At 57.9% G+C, this 18,301-nt stretch overlaps 2 protein-coding genes and 1 non-coding gene across 4 annotated transcripts; 1 reads left to right on the top strand and 2 right to left on the bottom strand.

Annotated features, from left to right (window-relative positions):
* Nucleotides 1–41: 41 nt before the first annotated feature.
* Nucleotides 42–4,056, top strand: PPP1R11 (protein phosphatase 1 regulatory inhibitor subunit 11). Its single transcript, XM_005312332.5, has 3 exons — nt 42–337; nt 2,566–2,674; nt 3,666–4,056. The coding sequence occupies exons 1-3, from the start codon at nt 251–253 to the stop codon at nt 3,878–3,880; spliced, it is 411 nt and encodes a 136-aa protein (XP_005312389.1). The 5' UTR covers nt 42–250; the 3' UTR covers nt 3,881–4,056.
* A 5,344-nt stretch (nt 4,057–9,400) lies between these two features.
* On the bottom strand, nt 9,401–17,137 carry LOC101946286 (RING finger protein 39). Of its 2 annotated transcripts, none has more exons than XM_005312333.4 (3): nt 15,219–17,137; nt 11,172–11,194; nt 9,401–10,283 (listed from the first exon to the last, which is right to left on the bottom strand). In XM_005312333.4, the coding sequence occupies exons 1-3, from the start codon at nt 15,543–15,545 to the stop codon at nt 10,280–10,282; spliced, it is 354 nt and encodes a 117-aa protein (XP_005312390.1). In that variant the 5' UTR covers nt 15,546–17,137; the 3' UTR covers nt 9,401–10,279. The 2 variants fall into 2 exon arrangements, with proteins under 2 accessions (XP_005312390.1, XP_005312391.1); XM_005312334.5 differs by having other exon boundaries at nt 11,146–11,194; nt 15,219–17,131.
* Nucleotides 17,021–17,108, bottom strand: TRNAY-GUA (transfer RNA tyrosine (anticodon GUA)). Its single transcript is given in 2 exon segments — nt 17,021–17,056; nt 17,072–17,108. It is a non-coding gene; the product is annotated as a tRNA-Tyr (tRNA).
* Nucleotides 17,138–18,301: the final 1,164 nt, after the last annotated feature.

Here is an 18,301-nt window from a genome sequence, read left to right as displayed (position 1 = left end):
TTCCCTCCCTTCCCGAGCCAGAGGAGCGGGGGGTGGGGGACTGTGTTCCGGTACTCGCACCCGGAAGCGGGAAGTAGTGGGCTGGTGACCGGAAGTGGCGTGCGGCCGGTGGTGGGAGCCGGGCGGTCGCTCGCCGCGGGCTGCTGGGAGAGCCGGGGCAGCCGCAGGGGGAGCGAGGCAGGGGCGGTGCGCGGCGCAGACTCTTCCCCCCGGCAACCGGGGCCGCGGAGGGTCGGGGCCGGGCAGCGCCATGGCGGAAGCGACGGCGACTGCGACAGCGACGGCCGGTGGGAGGGCAGCCAGCGCCACCGTGACCGAGACCGTCACCATTGAGCCGGTGAGCGGGGCCGGGGATCGGGGCCCGGGGGGTGTCGAGATAAAATCCCCGGATGGGGGGGGGGATATTTTTGGGGGGGTTAATGTAAAATCCAAGGATTTGGGGTTGTAAATTTTGCAGAAGTTAATATAAAATCCCAGGGATTTGGGGCAGGTTATAAAAAAAATCGTGGGGGGAGGAATGCAAAATCCCAGGAATGTGGGGGTATATAGATTTGGGGGGTTAATTTAAAATCCTGGGGGCTTTGGGCGGGTTTATACCATTGTAGGAGGCTAAATATCAAATCTCAGGGATTTGGGTTTTTTGTAAATTTGGGTTTTTAAAAAACACCCCCCAAATCCAGGGATTTTATGTTTGTTTGTTTGTTTTTTGTAATTTTAGGGGTTAATATAAAATTTCAGGGATTTGGGGGTTGTACATTTTGAGGAGGATTTAATACATAATCCCAAGTATTTGGGGGGTTTATAAATATTTTTGATGCGTTTAACATAAACTCAGGGTTTGTGGGTTTTGTAAATGGGGGCGGGGGGGATAACATTCAAAACCGCAGGAATTGGGTTTTAAAACAAAAAATAAAATAAAATCCTGCAGGTTTGAAAAGCGGGGGTTGCCTGTCGGTCTGTTTTAATTTGGGGGATGGGGGTGATTGTAAAATCACAGGAATTTGAGAGATTAAAAATGTGTGGGGCTAATAGAAAATCACGGGGCTTTAGAGGTTTTATAAATTGGGAGAGGGGGGTTAAGACACAATCACTGGGATATGTAAGTTTTATTTAAATCTGGGGGTGCTTAGTATAAAATCATGGGGATTAGTGGCTTTTTTTTAGTTTTGGGGATTGAATATAAAATCACATGGATATGCTGGCTTATTTTGTGGGGTTAAAATCATGGGAAATTGGGTTTTTAATTTGAGGGGTTTTTTAAATGTAGAATCAGAGGGATGTGGGGTGGGGTTTTTTTGTATTTTGTTTGTTTGGGGGTTTAAATATAAAATCACAGGAACATGGGGAGAATTAATATAAAATCTTGGGGATTTGGGCTTGGAGACTTTGCAAGTCTGTGGGATCATGGAGGGAGGGGGATTGTGGGGGGGAAATGAGGATTTGAGGGGAAACCACTCATTTTCGGGTGGCTTGGATTTTCACCATTAAAATCAAATCCGGTTTTGATTAAACAGCCCCGGTTCTCTTTTAGATGCCGAGTATTAACTAGCAGTGGGGAGCGTTAGTTTAAGAAATTCATTCAGAGGCCCCCAAACTGGCCCCCTGGCCCCACCTGCATGTGCCCCCGTTGCGCGCTTCCGTGAGCACTGTACCCATCGTGGGCGCCACGGCATTGGTTGTCACAGCGACCGTGATGCCAGGGAAGCCACCGTAACCACAGCCTGTGGGAGTCACAGCAACCGTTGCTGTGAAATGGGGGGCGGCGGTTGCCATGGCAACCATCCCAGTGACAGGAGGGCGTGGTGCCCACGGTGACACGGCAATCGTTATGGCGACTGCAGGAAGTGGGAGTGGGGCAACTATCCCAGTAGGAATGGGGTGTGGTACCCATGGCGACGCTCATGGTGGCCGTCACGGTGACGATTGTCTGTTGTAGCTATGGCAGCGGCAGCAGGGTGTGGCTCTTGTGGTGCACATCAGTTAGCACAGGGCGAGGGACACAGGGAACCCTGGCAGCCACGGAATGTGGTAACCCTGGTGACCGCCACAGCCGGAACAGGGCACAGTAGCCATGGAAACAGCAGGGCGTGGGAGCCCCGGCAACCGCAGGGTGTGTTCCCCAGGAAGTCCGGCATGGTTCCGAAGGCGGTGGTGGAAGGGACACGCCGTGGAGCCGGGCAACAGTCGGACTCCTGGGGGCCTTGTGAGAGGGTTTGCCTCACTGTCATAGAAGAGTGCCCCCTAATGGGCCCCTGTCCTGCTCCTTGCAACTCGGCACCCCCTAGTGCTGCCCTGCCTGCCAGGGTAGAGCACCCCCTACTGAGCCCCCCGCCCCACTCCCTGCAGCACAGTGCCCCCTAGTGCTGCCCTGGGGCCTGCCCTGCCTGCCAGGGCAGAGTGCCCCCTACTGAGCCCCCTGCCCCACTCCCTGCAGCATGGCGCCCCCTGCCGTCTCAGGTCTCTCCCTACTAATCCAGCCAAGGTCTTTCTCCGTGGGTCATCTGTGACCGGCCATGGTCTGATCCCCCCGCTCTCTCTCCACCCCGCACCCTGTCCCCCTGGTAGGAGAACCGCAGCCTGACCATCAAGCTGAGGAAGCGAAAGCCGGATAAGAAGGTGGAATGGTCGAGCGACACGGTGGACAACGAGCACTTGGGCCGTAGGTCGTCCAAATGTGAGTAGCCACGGCTCCCCCCTTCCGAGACTCCCCCCATCCGGGTACAGGGCCTTTAGCCACATCACTTCGAATGGGGAAGGCAGTGGGGGCTAGTGGTTAGAGAGGGGGAGGCTGGGAGTCAGGACTCCTGGGTTCTCCATCCCTCCCCTTCCTGCTTCCACATGCTCAACACAAACCTCTTCACCTCAGCAGTGCTGCTGGATCCCACCCCCTGCGCCAGCCAGTCCCCTGCCCTGGGGCCGGATCGGAACCAGCACCCCGTGGAGGGGAAAGGCCCCGTGTCCCATGCCTCGCCCTGCCCCCGAGCCAGCCAATCCCCTGCCCTGGGGCCGGATCGGAACCAGCGCCCCCTGGAGGGGAAAGGCCCCGTGTCCCACTCCTCACCCCGCCCCCGAGCCAGCCAATCCCCTGTCCTGGGGCTGGATTGGAGCCAGCGCCCCCTGGATGGGAAAGGCCCCGTGTCCCACTCCTCACCCCGCCCCCGAGCCAGCCAGTCCCCCGCCCTGGGGCCCAATGGGAAGAGAAAGGCCCGGTGCCCCATTCTGGCTGATCCCTCCCCCCCCTCTCCCCCCCCCCCCCCCCCGGCCAGACTTACTCCGTCAGCGGACGGGGTGATGACTTCCCCTCCCTGAGGCAGGCACGGAGCCAGCGACTCGCTGGGCTCAGCTGTTTTGCAGAGGGACATGGCCACTTGGGGCTTAACGGCGGTGCGCGGGAGAGATCGGTGAAGGACCCCCAGCTCTGGGAGGTGTCTCTCCTCCCCCCCCCCCCCCCCCCCGGTCCCCCCTCGGCCAGGCCACAGGGCTGGGTGCAGGCTGACAGCTGGGGGGCTTCTGACTCCCTCTGTCTCTCTCCACCCTCCCCCTCCTGCCCCGGCATCACGCCCCTCGCTCCCCCACCCCCTTATTCCTCCACTGTGGCCCCCCCATCCCCTCTAACTTCCCCTCCCCCTATCGTCCCCCCATCTCCATGTAACCGCCCCGCCCAGGCTGCTGCATCTACGAGAAGCCGCGGGCCTTCGGCGAGAGCTCCACGGAGAGCGAGGACGAGGAGGACGAGGGCTGCGGCAACGCCCACTGCATCCGGGGCCACAGGAAGGGGGAGCACGGGGGCCGAGGGGGCGGCGGCTCCGGGGGGGGCAGGGGCAGCCCCCGCAAGGCCGAGCCGCCGGGCCAGGACCACGCTGCAGCCATGCAGCACTGAGCCCCCCCACCCCGCCGGACTGACCCGGGGACGCGGGCGTGTCCGTCTGTCCGTGAGCCTCGTGGCCTGCGAGCTGCTGTCGTCCGTCGGTCCCGCCTGGTGCCCCGGCGTGGAATGTACCAAGCGACGGGCCGGCTGCGTCTCTGTGCTTCTCCATTAAACGTCTGTGTCAGTGACCACGAGCGGCCGCGGCCTGCTGCTTTCTGCGCTGGGGTGGGGGCGCAGCTCTGCCGGTGCCCCCTCTCCTGACGCGCTGCCCCCTGCTAGCCCAGCCCTGGGCTTCTCCCCCCAGCTCTGCCAGTGTCCCTCACTCCCGAACCGCAGCCCCTTGCCAGCACAGCGCCCCCAGCCCTGCCGTGCCCCTCACTCCCGACCTGTAGCCCCGTGCCAGACCAGCTTCCCCCCACCCCCACCCCCAGCCCTGCCGGTGCCCCTCACTCCCGACCTGTAGCCCCGTGCCAGACCAGCTTCCCCCCACCCCCAGCCCTGCCGGTGCCCCTCACTCCCGACCTGTAGCCCCCTGCCAGACTAGCTTCCCCCCACCCCCAGCCCTGCCGGTGCCCCTCACTCCCGACCTGTAGCCCCCTGCCAGCCCAGCCCCTCCTCCCTCCCCCCCAGCCTCACCAGTGCCCCTCACTCCTGACCCGTAGCCCCCTGCCAGCACAGCCCCTCCCCCCCAGCTCTGCCGGTGCCCCTCACTCCTGACCCACAGCCCCCTGCCAGTCCAGCCCCTCCCCCCAGATCTCCTGGTGCCCCTCACTCCTGACCTGTAGCCCCCTGCCAGCCCAGCCCCTCCCCCCACCGGTGCCCCTCACTCCCGACCCACAGCCCCCTGCCAGCACAGCCCCTCCCTCCCCCAGCCCTGCCGGTGCCCCTCACTCCCGACCTGCAGCCCCCTGCCAGTCCAGCCCCTCCTCCCCCCGCCCCACCAGTGCCCCTCACTCCTGACCTGTAGCCCCCTGGCAGCCCATCCCCTCCCCCCGCCCCAGCCCCACCGGTGCCCCTCACTCCTGACCCATAGCCCCCTGCCAGACCAACCCCTCCCCTCTCCCCCCACCGGTGCCCCTCACTCCTGACCCACAGCCCCCTGCCAGCACAGCCCCTCCCTCCCCCAGCCCTGCCAGTGCCCCTCACTCCTGACCCATAGCCCCCTGCCAGCCCAGCCCCTCCCCCCACCGGTGCCCCTCACTCCCGACCCATAGTCCTCTGCCAGCACAGCCCCTCCCTCCCCCAGCCCTGCCGGTGCCCCTCACTCCCAACCTGCAGCACCCTGCCAGTCCAGCCCCTCCCCTTAGCTCTCCCGGTGCCCCTCACTCCCAGCCCACAGCCCCCTGCTAGCCCAGCCCTTGGCTTCTCCTCCCACCCCACAGCTCTGCCAGTGCCCCTCAGTCCTCACCTACTACTATCCCTCCGCCCCCATCACACACACAGCTCTGCCAAGGCCCTGAAATAGAAGCTTTAATCACCCTTGTTTTCCCTTTCATAGCCGCAAATGGTGTTGATCATAAAACGTTTACAGTGTCCTGGTAAGAGGACAAACAATCTCTGGCTGTGGCCTTGTTTCCTTCCACGCTTCTTCCTGATGTATAAAGGAGGCTTGTCGGATTTTACCTGGAAAAGGTGGTGTTTTTTTCCTGCTTGATTTCTTCTTAACACTAGAAATCTAGGTGTCGTCTGCCCTGGAAGTCTCTCTAGGTGACTAAAGAACTGGTGTGCTTACAGCATGGCGGATACCCCAGAAGACAAACGCGCTCCGTTGATTTGTGTTCAATTGAATGCTCTTTCTTCGCCTTTATCTCAAACACCCCCAAAACAGCTGGGAGAAAAACGGTCTTCGTGAAAGAGTCCCTGTTCCTAAATCCCCTTCCCTTGCGACCTCTCCTGATCTGCCTCCTGGTTCCTTTGAGGTAACCTCCAGCAAAACCGGGAAGACAAGATTTGGACATCCTGTTATTTTCTAAATTAATAAGAAAAATTATCACCAGTCCCCCCCTATCCCTGCCCAACTAAACCCCTCACTTCGAAAGCTTTCTGTATACCTCGTTACGGGCATGAACTTGACGCTTGATTTCTACATACCCACGCTCTGTGGTTTACCTTCAATAAATATCCGTCCCAGTGAAATAGTACTGCAGCAATGAGTTCCACAGCTCCACTGTGTCTCGTATGTGGTGGTATTTCCTTTCCTTAGAGGCTGCTGTCACGTGTGCAGTGGCTCTGAGTGTACTCTCCCAGAGCCGGGAGAGAGGTCTTGCGGTTAGAGCATGGAAGTTGGGATCTAGGACTCCTGGGTTCTTTTCCCAGTTCTGGGAGGGGAGTGAGATCTAGTGGGCAGGGGGGGTGGAGGCTGGGAGCTAGAACTCTTGGGTTCTTTAGCCAGTTCTGGGAGGGGAGTGCGTCTCGGAGTCAGAGCAGCATGTTTTCATTTAGCCCTTTTTGAACTCGTAAATGCCTCACTTAACCCTCCCATCTCTGTATCTCTTCTTTCCCTGATGAGCAGCTGTGTTCAGGGCTGCCTCTACCTGAACTTTCTGCTAGCTCTGATGGTTAGACACGGTGTCCCCGAAAGTCAGGATGTCGCTGCTAATAGTCCTCTATTCTCAATCCAAAGGCCTCCAGCAGACCATACATCTGCAGTGGAAATGCAGCCACCTCTGGCGTGGAGCAAAGCCGCTCTGTAACGGCAACTCTGTGCAGTGGTTGATGGGCAATGCGGAAATGCAGCCACCTCTGGGGTGGGGGATGGCAGCTGGGTGACAACCAGGCAGCAGTATGCCAGAGGAGTTGCTCACCCTGCCCTGAAAGGCAGCTGCCTCTGGGGTGGGGCACAGCAGCTGGCTCACACAGCCTCTCTGCAACCGCGAGGACTCGTCAGAGAGACAGATGCCGTGGGCCGAGGCCCTGACGCGTGAGCAGCAGCTGTGGGACTTTTGTCACAGGCCCTAAGGGCTGCGGTTTTTCTTCATTAAATAACTACAGCCTGAAGCAGAACAGCGCCCTCTCCAGGCAGAGTGGGGGTTAGGGGCAGTGCTGAACAGGAGTGTTTCCGTCAGCTCTTTATTCAGTGGCTGGGTGGGGGGCTGGGAGTCAGGACTCCTGGGTTCTACTGTGGAGGGGGGTGGACTCTAGTGGGTGAGAGAGGGGGGACCGGGAGGCAGGACTCCTGGGTTCTATCCTCAGCTCCAGGAGGGGAGTGGTGTCTAGTGGGTTAAAGCAGAGCGGGCTGAGTATCAGAGCCTGATGCTGAAATCTGAGCCAGCAGCCGGCGCACAGAGACGGCCAGACCTGACCCACTGGCGATCCCAGAAAGACCAGGGCAGCGCGGGTCTGGGTACCCCCACTCCACCCCCTTGGCAGTCCCCTCTGTATGGCCGGTGGGTAGCCGAGCAAGGCCTGCTGGGCCCCACTTGGGGAGACTGTGCTCCTGGGAACTGACTCCTTGTTTGGGAAGTGGTAAGGTGCAGAGGGAGATGCTGCCCCGGGACTGGCGCGGTCAGGTGCCCACTGGCCCTGAGAGCCATTGTGTCCAGCCATGGGACGGACGGGGGTAACTGAGGCAGGCTCCCACAATGCACTGGGGCAGGGGTCATTCTCCACCATGTTGACTTTGTCGCCCTCTACTGCCTGCCCTGTACGCCAGCTTCTTGGGGCTGGGTCAGCGGCTTGGGCGCTGGGGGGAGTGTGAAGGAGCGGCCGCTTTCCTCCCGGAGCAGCAGGGGCTTCTGGATCGTTGTTCCGCACCTGGGACCCGGAGAGGACGCCAACGCTAGCTGGAAGGAGCTGGAGCCCTGCTCCAGACCTGGCTTCGTCCCAGCCCCTCTCATCTCAGCTCCTGCTGGTACAGGCCCAAGGCTGGGATAATGGGAACAAGCCAGGCGGGGCTGCCCATCTTCCTGCAGCCAGGCTGAGGGGAACTCCCAGGAAAAACAGCCTGGAAGAGGAAAGCTGTCATTATCCTGGCATGAGCCGGCCCCCAGGGACAGAATTCTGTGCGTGCAGCAAAGAGTTGCCTTTTATGGAGGAATTCTTCTCCGAGAGTTTGATTTGCCAAGCGGTTGGGGAGGTCAGAGAGAGGCAGGACTCCTGGGTTCTCTTGCTCGGGGAGGGGAGTAAGGTGTAGTGGGTTAGAGCAGGGGGGGCTGGGAGCCAGGACACCTAGTTTCTATTCCTGGCTCTGGGAGGGAAGTGGGGTCTAGTGGATTAGAGCAGGGGTGGGGCTGGGAGCCAGGATGCCTGGGTTCCATTTAGTTAGTCATTTCCTCTCTCTCAGCCTCAGTTGGCTCTCTCGTGAGTGACTCACCCGTAACTGTAAATACTTAGGTCCAGAGCCTAAAGAGTTTTGGGCCCCTCTCTCCCACTGAACCCAATGAGAGTTAGGGGCCTGAACGCCGCTGAGGCGCCGGCCCTGAGGGAAAGCCGCTAGCGGGAGGGCTAAAGGCTTGTGAACCTCCAAACACGCGACAAGCTTAGCTGGCTGTCTGGTATCCCCACTGATGCGCAAAGAGGTTTAACCTCAGAGCCACATGGACAAAACCACCCTGTCCCCAGGAGCCCAGCCAGGGCAGGGAAAGGACCACAGCTGCCTCCCAGCCAGGTTCTCTCAGGCAGAAGTGGCTCCGTCCCGTTCCCCGTCGGGCTGCCAGAGAGCGCGGCCAAACATGCCGGGAGAGAGGTGCAGGGAGAGGACAGAGCCCCTCTCCCTCCTCACCCCTGGCAGGCCAATAGGGGGGTGGGCACTCAACCCCCATGCCCGTTGCAATGTTCCCCTGCAGCCCTTAACCACTTGCAGCAATCCCAGGCCTGCTGTCTTCATCTGGGGGTGGCACACACACCCGCTTGTCTGATTCAGCTCCAGCACTCAACTCCATACCGCGGCACTGAGGGATGTTGATAGTGAAAACAGCCAGTTGTGTGAGATCCAAGAGCCAGTGAATACAGCTAATGGATCTGCCCAGCTATATAGTAAAACAAAATCGTAACGTGCTGTCTAGGGACTAAACGAAACCGACCCATCACGTTTCCCTTGCCCCAAACGGCTTTTGCCCAAGTTTCAGGATGATTGTGTTTTTTCATGACTAATCTCACTGCTCAATTATTTCCCAGGTGCATAGTAAGGGGGTGGCATCCTCTAATATCCCCCAAAGTTCATTGTCGGCCCCTAGTCCATTCTCCAGTGCCACCTCTCCCTGTGGCCTTTGGATGTAAAAGGAGCGCTCATTGTGTTGGCTGACTGCAGAGAGAGGTGAGTTTGGCTGGCAGAAACTTGTTTGTGAGCTCTGCCTGGCTACCGGTTGGGACAGACTTTCAGCAGTCATCGGAAACGTCTCAGCGAGTATCTGTGCCAATACCTCACACTGCTATTAAAGACCAATGTGACCCGTGTTTTCATTTAACACCTCCCAGGATATCTTGGGTGAGCCAGATGGCACGTGCCAGGTGAGGAAATTCTCTTGCCCGCAGGCATAGAGGGGTTTTGGGGGCACACAACGGTCTTCAAAAGAAAACCGAAGAGCGAAAGACTGGCTGGCCCATGTTTCCCAGAGGAGTTTATTTTTTCCTCTTGTGCTCAAAAAAAAAAAAAAAAAAAAAAATCATCACAATAGAGGCCTGCACTGGACTAAATACAAACTCCAGGGGCAGCCACACAAGAATACAACACAGCTGCAGCGGAGAGCGGCAGGGAAAACTCTGGTGAGACGAGAGAGCGGACGGCATGAAAATACTCAGTGGGGTAGGGGAACGGGATACGGGCCGGCCTCATCTGGCCCCAAGCTGGGGGGACTGGCTGGTTCGGGGATTAGGATACAGGGCCTTTCCCTTCTATGGCTGTGATCTGGCCCAGGGTTGGGAGGCTGGCTGGCTTGGGGGGCAGGGAATGGGACATGGAACCTTTCCCCTCTATGGGGCATTGGCTCTACTCTTGTCCCAGGATCTGATCTGGTCCAGGACAGGGAGACCAGCTGGCTGGGGGGGTGGGAGAGAAATGGGACATGGGGCCTTTCCCTACTAGGGGGCGCCAGCTTTGATCATTAGCCCCAGATGGTTCTTCCCAGCTGTGCTCCGTAAGATGGGCCAGTGGGTCCCACTTTTGTTCTTAGGGGGAGACATTTCTGCATCTGTCCCCAGGGCTGGTCCATCGACATTCAGCTTGTCCCTGTCCCCCGGAGGGCACGAGGCTGAGGCCTATCCGCAGGGAGTCACTGTATGTGCCGCGCCCGAGCTCTGCTGCATGTGGCTGGAGGAGACACCCTGGCTGCCTGGCATGGCTTGGGAGCATATTGAATCTCTCAGGGTTTGTCTGGGAGCCAGGGCTGGTCTCCAAAGCCCAGGTGGACGGTCCTAATATTGTCCGAGAGGCTCAGGTCAGAGTGGACGGTTTGGGGAGGGTCCGGCATCACGTTAGCTGCAGAGAGAGAGGGAGGGTATGGATGATAATCACCCCCAAGGGATCTATAGGCTTGTTATGCTAGGGACACTAGCCCAGCGCTGAGATGCAGCCACCTCTGGGGTGGGGCAGTTGGGGAACAGCCCCACAGCAAGGGATCGTTCACCCAGGGCTGAGATGCAGCCACCCCTGGGTGGGTTGGTGGGTGAGAACAGCCGCACCGAAATGCTTCCTTGGGGTCATTCACCAGCATGGAGATGCAGCCAGCTCTGGGGTGGGAGGTAGCTGCACCATGACACTCCACAGGGATCACTCACCCAGAGCTGAGATGCAGCTACTTCTGGGGTGGGGGCGCTGCCGCTGGTTAAGAGCGGCGCAGCAATTTAGGACAGGGAGCGCAGAAGGATGTAACGGCAACAGCTGGGAGAATTTATGGTGGTGGAATTAAATGGGCTGGAATTCAGTATCAGTGGCCCGGCTTTGAGGGGAAAGTGGCTTTAATAACCCTGAGCGACTTTATGGCCGAATGGCATCAGGCGCCCCCTAGTGCCGCACTGGGGAATTGGGGTCTGCACTGAGTGGGAGAGGAAAGCGCCCCCTACTGCACTTCTGTCCCACTCCCCGCAGCACAGGCATTTCTTGTGCCACTCTTGCCACACTGACCCTGGGACCATCAGCTGTTGGTGCCACCTCCCCTATTAAGCTCCACGCCCTATTCTCAAAGGCCGGACGTCCCCCCATGGAGGTTGCACTTGGATTGTGGCCATTCCTCCCTGCCATGCTCACACCTGGGGGAAATCATAGATTGGGGCCTTGGGGGCAGGTGAATGGTGGCCGGTGATAGTGCCATCCCTGCCAGGCCCTGTGCCCGCCAACTTACACCATGCAGAAGAAAGGGGCACTCACTATCTGCAGATATTCCCGACACCCTGGTGGAGAGAAGACAGAGAGAGACATCATTAGACTCAGGGTAGAGTTGGCCATCGGCCACGGGACAGGAGCTGTTGGACAGAGCTGGGGGATATTTTTCGGTAGAAACTTTTTTGAGTAAAAAAAATGCAGATTTGGCAAACTACTGTGTCGCGGATTTGCATCTGTTTTGCCAAATTCTTCATTTTGGAAACTAAAGTCAAAATTCATGTCAATTTCGCTGAATTGTTTGTTTTGAAAGAAAAACAAGCATTTTCCCCCACAAAATTTGTGTCAGTTTAGCTGAACTATTTATTTTAGAAAAAAAAATCCCCCCACACCCCCCCAAAAAACCCAAAATGTTTCAATTTTTTTGGTAGGAAACAACTTTTCACTTCTTAAGTGTCTTTCCTTTTATTTTTAATAACATTCAAAAATAGTTTTTAAAGGGTCATAATTGAAACACAATGTTTTGCTCGCCTCAAAATGATTCCCCCCACACCCACTTTTCGCTTCACTGAACATTTCAAAAACGTTTGGTTTCCACTCAACCTGGAACAATTTTTTTTAACTTTTCAAAAGTGCTAAAATGGCTGCTCTCCCCTGAAGCTGGTGGGGTCTCAGCTCGGGTCGGACACTTGAAGCTCGGTACTTGGCTTGCCAGTGGCTCGGGCCAGCCGGCGGCCAGGGATTTGGGCCAGGGGCCAGGCCGGCCAGTGGCCTGGGACTAGAAGCGGGCAGGTCGGCCAGGGTTCGGGGCAGCTGGCCCAGGGCTCGGGGCAGGCTCCTCTGGCCGCAGTGGAGGGGGGATCCAGTAGTCAAGGGGGGCCAGAAGCGGTGGGGTAGGGGTGGGGCCTTGGGTGGAAGGGGTGAGGCCTTGGGTGGAAGGGGAGGGGCTGGAGGGCTAACCTCCCCAAAGGGGAGGTTCACGTGCCGCCCATGGGGGCTTTGTCTTCTATAGGTGCCCATTACCCCCTACCCCTGTCCTAATTTTTCACACTTGCTATCTGGACACCATAAACCCAGGCGGTAACAGTGTGTGGTGCTGGGTCCAATCAGGCTCCGTGCCCCGGAACAGGATCAGGAAGAAGACGGAGGGGAAATGAGCCCGCAGGGGAAGGGGGCGAGGAGAAAGCTTGGCTGGGCAAGAGGCGCTGGCTTTGCTGGGCCCGGCCCAAGCTGCCCACGGCACGTGGTTGAGGCTGGCGTGCCCAGGTTGGCTGGTGCCAGGAGGAGATATTGACGTGGCCGGCTCGTAAATTCCAAGAGGGTGAGTGGGGCTGGAACAGCTCGTGCGTGCGGTGAGCCAAGGTCTGTGATGAGCCGGGGAAGGATGCGGTGGGACGAGCCAGGACGGTTCCGCGGGCGGGTCGCGGTGGCTGGTGACAGGATTCCCACATGCCCGGGGGGCTGCTGACTAATTCACGAGGACAGGGCCCCAGGGAGCGGCCTGTGTTTACATTCCGCGCCTTGGCCTGGCCCGCTGCCACCACCAGGTAAACAGCACGTGGGCACCAAGCCTAGCTGCATGTGCAGTCAAGTACTTGCAGCAGGGGAGGGCTGCGAGCCAGGACTCCTGGGTTCTAGCCACAGCTCTGGGAGAGGAGCAGGGGTTAGCAGGTTGAAATGAGTGGGGGCTGGGAGCCAGGACTCCTGGGTTCTATCCCCAGTTCTGGGTAGGCAGTGGGGTCTAATGGTGGCACTGTCCCATTGTGATTGGCTGGCACTTTCCCCCATGACCTTTAAGGCTGGATGGCTTGGTGGGAGGATCCCCAGTTCCCAAATGGAAACCACAACTAGAGCCTTTTGCACTAGCCCAGTGGCTCTCAACCTTTCCAGGCTACTGTCCCCCTTTCAGGAGGCTGATTTGTCTGGTGTACCCCCAAGTCTCCCCTCACTTCAAAACAACATGCTCACAAAATCAGACCTAAAACGACAAGTGTCACAGCCCCTGTGAATGCTGATGTTCTCCTTGTTACCGTATCATTCTAAACGAAATCAAGGGGAATAGAAATCTTGTACTTCCATTTCAGTGCATAGTCTATAGAGCAGGATAAACCAGTCACGGTCTGTCTGAAACTTTAGTTTGGCCTGACGTCTCTAATGTTTTTTATGCCGCCTGTTGTAAAACTAGGCTTATGTCTAGAGGAGTTGATGTCCCCCCTGGAAGACCTCGGCGTACCCCTGGTTGAGAGCCGCTGGGTTAGAAATGAAGGGGGTCGGGCGGGGCAGTCAGGATTTTGGATGAGTCAGCCCCCGCCCCCCCCCCCCGACTATATTTCTGTTTCCCCACCAGTAAAATAGGGACCGGGGTGGCTGCTGGGTTACCGTAGGAGGCAGTTAAAGGGGTCCTGTGTGTAGGCAGCACTGAAATAACAGACCCGTAACCTTTCCAGCCTGCCGCCACATAATGGACACCCTGCATGGGAATCGGCCCATCAGTATCCCGGCTCCCCGCCATCCACATCAGACCAACGGGGCCCATTCAGCGTCTGTCAGCGGCCGTGTGGTGGGTGCCTCCGAGGGAGCTGTCGAAATCCCCCACAAACACACACACACACAGCACAAGACCAGCCCCTGGGGAACCTGGGAGCTGCTATTTGCTTTGTGCAGCGCCCGGCGCGATGCGGGGGGGGCGGGGGCGGTGAGACCTCCAGGCAGAACCACAGCACGGGTGGGGATGGGTGGAACTGGAGGAGGGTCACGAGCTGGAGCCAGGATGGCTTAAAACCCAGCCCCACTGCTCAGCATGGGAGGGTGTCTCCTTGCTGCCCAAACCAGGGGTTGGGCTGGTAACTGTTACAGCCCTCGCAGGGGACGCAGCTCCTATCTTTAGCCCCGAAGGTTCTCGGTTCAATCCCCAGCATTGGCTTGTTGCACCCGGATCAGGCCCCAGGCAGGGGCTCTTAGCTTCTCACCTCAAATTCTCTGTGTTCCCCCTCCCAGGGTCTCTGGGTGCCTCCTCCTCTTCCATACCAGTAACCCCATGGAGGGGAGCTTTAGGATCCCTCTCCCCATAGCAAGGTTTCCAGTTGTGTCCCCCGCATATCGGTGGCTCTGGGGGCATCTGTTCCCCCATTTCCCACCCCCATGGCAAGGGCTTTTTATGCCTCCAATTCTCCCCACATGATAGGAGCTCTGTGTGTCCCCATACCAGATGCTTCCCATCTCCCCCCCCAAACAGAAGTTCTTGGCACCCCTTTCTCCCTGCCCCCATGGCAAAGGTACTGCCAGCCCCCATTCCAAGGGCTTCCAATTCTCCCTCCACTTCCCTTCTCCCCCCCATGGCAAGGGTGCTGTGTGCCCCCCCCCCCCGTTCTCCCCTCCCTGCCCCCCAGACCAGGAGCCGCTCTAGGAATTATTGGGGGGCAGTTCTCCGGCCTGCACTCTACAGAAGCTCAGACCAGAAGATCACAATGGCTCCTTCTGACCTTGGAATCAATGAATCACATCTCCCCCCCACCCACACCAGGAGTTCTGCGTGTCCCCCCTTCCCCCTCCCCCAAGCCAGAGTCTCCCATTCTCCCTCCACCCTCCATAGCAGCGTCTCTGTGGACCCCTCATACCCCCCATCCCTGGGTCCCCCAGTCTCTCCATGCCTGTATTATTCAAGAAAACAACAAAGCAACCCTACCAAAACAAGACACTCCCCTGCACAAGCGTCTCCCCTGTGGTGGAGTGGCTGGGAGAATGAACACCTGGTGACAGATGTGTCAGTGCGTTGTGTCATGCACGACGGGTAGGCGCTCCGCTCCCCAGCAATGAGAGCTGCGCTGGAGCCTATATTATAATAACCCCTTGCGCGTGTGCTTTTCATCTTCAGAGTTCAAAGCGCTTCACAAAGGAGGTCAGGATCATTAGTTCCATTTTAGAGCTGGGGAAACTGAGGCTCGGGAGAGTGAAGTGCCCAAAGCCACTGGCAGAGCCAGAAAAAGAGCCCAGGGGTCCTGTGGCCCAGCCTGGTGCTTTGTCTTCCGGGCCACCCTCCCGTGCACAGATTAGAATCCTGCAGCAGGGCATCCCACGGGTTAACCAGCCACCTACCTGCCCCTCTGGCATGACCGACACTGGGATCCAACCGCCGCGCCGCCGACGGGGCTTGGCCTCCTGGGCCGTCTTGGCGTTGAGGTTCTGGGCGATCTTGACCTCCACGGCCAGTTTGACGTGGGTGCGCAGGCTGCGCCGCTCGAAGACCTGCTGGCATTGGGGGCAGGACAGCACCCCCGCCCCCTCCCGCTCCCACTGGCCCGTGATGCAGGCTCGGCAGTAGCTGTGGTCACAGTCCAGCAGCACCGGGTCCTTGAAGGGACCCCTGCAGATAGGGCAGATGATGGAGCGCTGCAACTCTGCCACCGGTCCCCGGCCTTCCATGGCTCCTTTCTCTTTGCTCGGGCAACTCCTTCCCCTTTATGCAGGGTGTGGGCGGAGAGGGAGGAGCATCCCCTAGGGGCTGGAGAGGCTCCAGGTAAACATCCCCTTGCGTAACTGTCTGGTTCTTCCACTCCGCCAGCTTCTCTCCCTGGCAGGAATGCGGCACAGGCAGCGTGTGGGTTTGACTGGTTCTGCAAAGGTGTTGTGATCTCGGGAAGGTTGGGAGCCAGGATTCTTGGGTTTACTCCCCGGCTCGGGGAGGGGAGTGGGGTCTAGTGGGTTAGAGCAGGGGAGGCTGGGAGTCAGGACTCCTGGGTTCTGTGCCTAGCCCTGAGAAGGGAGTGCGATCTAGTGGGATAGAACTGGCAGGGGGTTGGGAGTCAGGACTCCCGGGGTCTATCTTTGGCTGTGCCGCTAACTCCCTGTGTGACTTTAGGCAAGGTCCAGTGCCTCAGTTTCCCCAGTGAAAAAAGGCTTACCATGATGCTGCCCCGCACAGTGGAGAGGCGCTGCTCTGAGCTTGGGGACGGGCTAGGCCTGGCCCAAATGTACAATGGCTGTCGCGGGCACAGGCAGGACAAAGAGCCCAGAGGTCACCACTGTAACTAGTGAAAGGGCCAAGCCTCCAGGCCAGGAAATGCCATGCCGGGCAAAGAGCTGGGGAGAATCCAGCAAGCTCCAGCCAACTCTGGAGAGGAAGAGACAGATCAAAGCTTGACAGCGAGGCAGAGCTTGTGAAAGGCACCTGCTCTCGGCAGACGCTTGTTAATGACATTCCCCAAGAGGGAGGGAAGCATTTGCCCCACTGTACCGAAGGAGAAACTGAGTCACAGATGTCTAGCTGCTGGTTAAACAGTGAGGAGGGGAAGTAGAACCCAAGAGTCCTGACGCCCATTTGCCACCATGCTCTAAGCACTAGACCAGCTTGCCCCTGCTAGAACTGGGGATAGAACCCAGGAGTCCTGACACCCAACCCCCCCACCAGCTCTAGTCACGAGACCCTCACTCTCCTGCCAGAGCTGGGAATAAAACCCAGCTGCCCTGACATCCAACCCCTATCCCCTTGCTCCAACCATTGTCTGTTCTTCATAATCCAGTCTTGGGAGACAAATTTTAAAGATGCACATGCACAGAGAGATAGGTTATTACCCTAAATTTTGTCCCTATTAGGGCCAGCTGCTATTTCAGGTGAGATCAGGGCCCCGTTGTGCCGGGCGCTGCACAGACACAAAGGGAGAGACAGTCCCTGCCCCAGCTGAGATCAGGGCCCCATTGTGCCGGGCGCTGCACAGACAGCAAAGATCTTCCCATCTAACGCGAGCACCTGAAGTTGAGGGAGTGACTTGGGAGGCGTCCAGAAAGCAGGGAGATATGGGAAGAGAAACACATCCATCCTTTGACAGAGGGGCTATTGCCCTCCCCTGATCCCGACACTCAGATGATATCATATTCAAAACAGGCAGGAAAAAGTCCCGTCCTTCGAGCCGGAATCGAACCAGCGACCTAAGGATGACTCTGTTAGCATTCTACAGTCCTCCGCTCTACCAGCTGAGCTATCGAAGGAATGGGCAGGGTTGCTTATGTCGCTCTTCTTAGTGGTGTCTGCCTGTCTACCTTGGTACTAACCTCTTTTCTCTGCCTGGCTTTTTGCTCAGATCCTGCTCCTCTTCCTCCTCATCTGTCTCTCTTTCTTCCATCCATCCCTTGCGAGACATAAAGGCAGACAGAGAAGGCTGGCGAAAGAGAAACACCCACAGTTTAGGTTGGACATTAGGAAAAACTTCCTAACTGTCAGGGTGGTTAAGCACTGGAATAAATTGCCTAGGGAGGTTGCGGAATCTCCATCAATGGAGATTTTTAAGAGCACGTTAGACAAACACCTGCCAGGGATGGTCTAGATAATACTTAGTCCTGCCTTGAGTGCAGGGGACTGGACTAGATGACCTCTCGAGGTCCCTTCCCGTTGTCCTATGATTGTATAAAAAGAACATCTTTCCCAGAGCAAGATGTGGCAAACAAACACCGTCCTTCCCCATTGAATCCCGTCTAACACACCCCCAGTGGCACAATTTAGACATGATCCATTTTCAACCTGTCATCTGCGGACCCTGGTCATGTCTAAGGGGACCCCGGTAATGTCTAAGGGGTCTGCGGACGGTTGTCATGACCATAGAACTGTGGTTTTCAATCTGCCGCCTGTGGACGGTGTCTAAGATTTCCAAGGGGGTCCCCGCCCCTTTATTCGAAACGATTGAGGGGTCTGCAACGGAAAACGCTCCCACCGAAAGGATGAACTCGACAGAGAAATGCACTGGGCGCACCGCATCCAGTCCCCACAACTCCACCTCCTGACAGATGCACCCAACGCAGCCACATTACAAAGCGAGGTCGAAAAGGTGTCCGGTCCCTCAGCAGGCGGAAGCTGGTGAAAGAGAGATTGAAACAGGCAGAACTAGAGTAGGGTGCCCAGACGTCCCCATACCAGGGGCTTTGTCTTATATTTGCAACTATTACCCCCCCTCCCCCCACACACACACAGAAAAAAAGTGTCCTGATTTTTTACACTTGCTCTCTGGTCACCCCAGAGAGCGAAGGGCAGAGGAAATAGAGCGAAGGAAACAGACCGGATGAGAGAGAGAAACAGAGGGTGACACACAGGCCCAGACACCCCTTCTGACCTGCAGACCTAGGACCCAGACACATACTCTCCTGCCCAGCCCTGCCAGGCATCGCCACTAAGAGGCGTGACTCAGGGC

The sequence above is a fragment of the Chrysemys picta genome, chromosome 12, assembly GCF_011386835.1.
Source record: "Chrysemys picta bellii isolate R12L10 chromosome 12, ASM1138683v2, whole genome shotgun sequence".
Taxonomy (NCBI): domain Eukaryota; kingdom Metazoa; phylum Chordata; order Testudines; family Emydidae; genus Chrysemys; species Chrysemys picta.
This window is presented reverse-complemented; position numbering and strand designations above follow the sequence as displayed.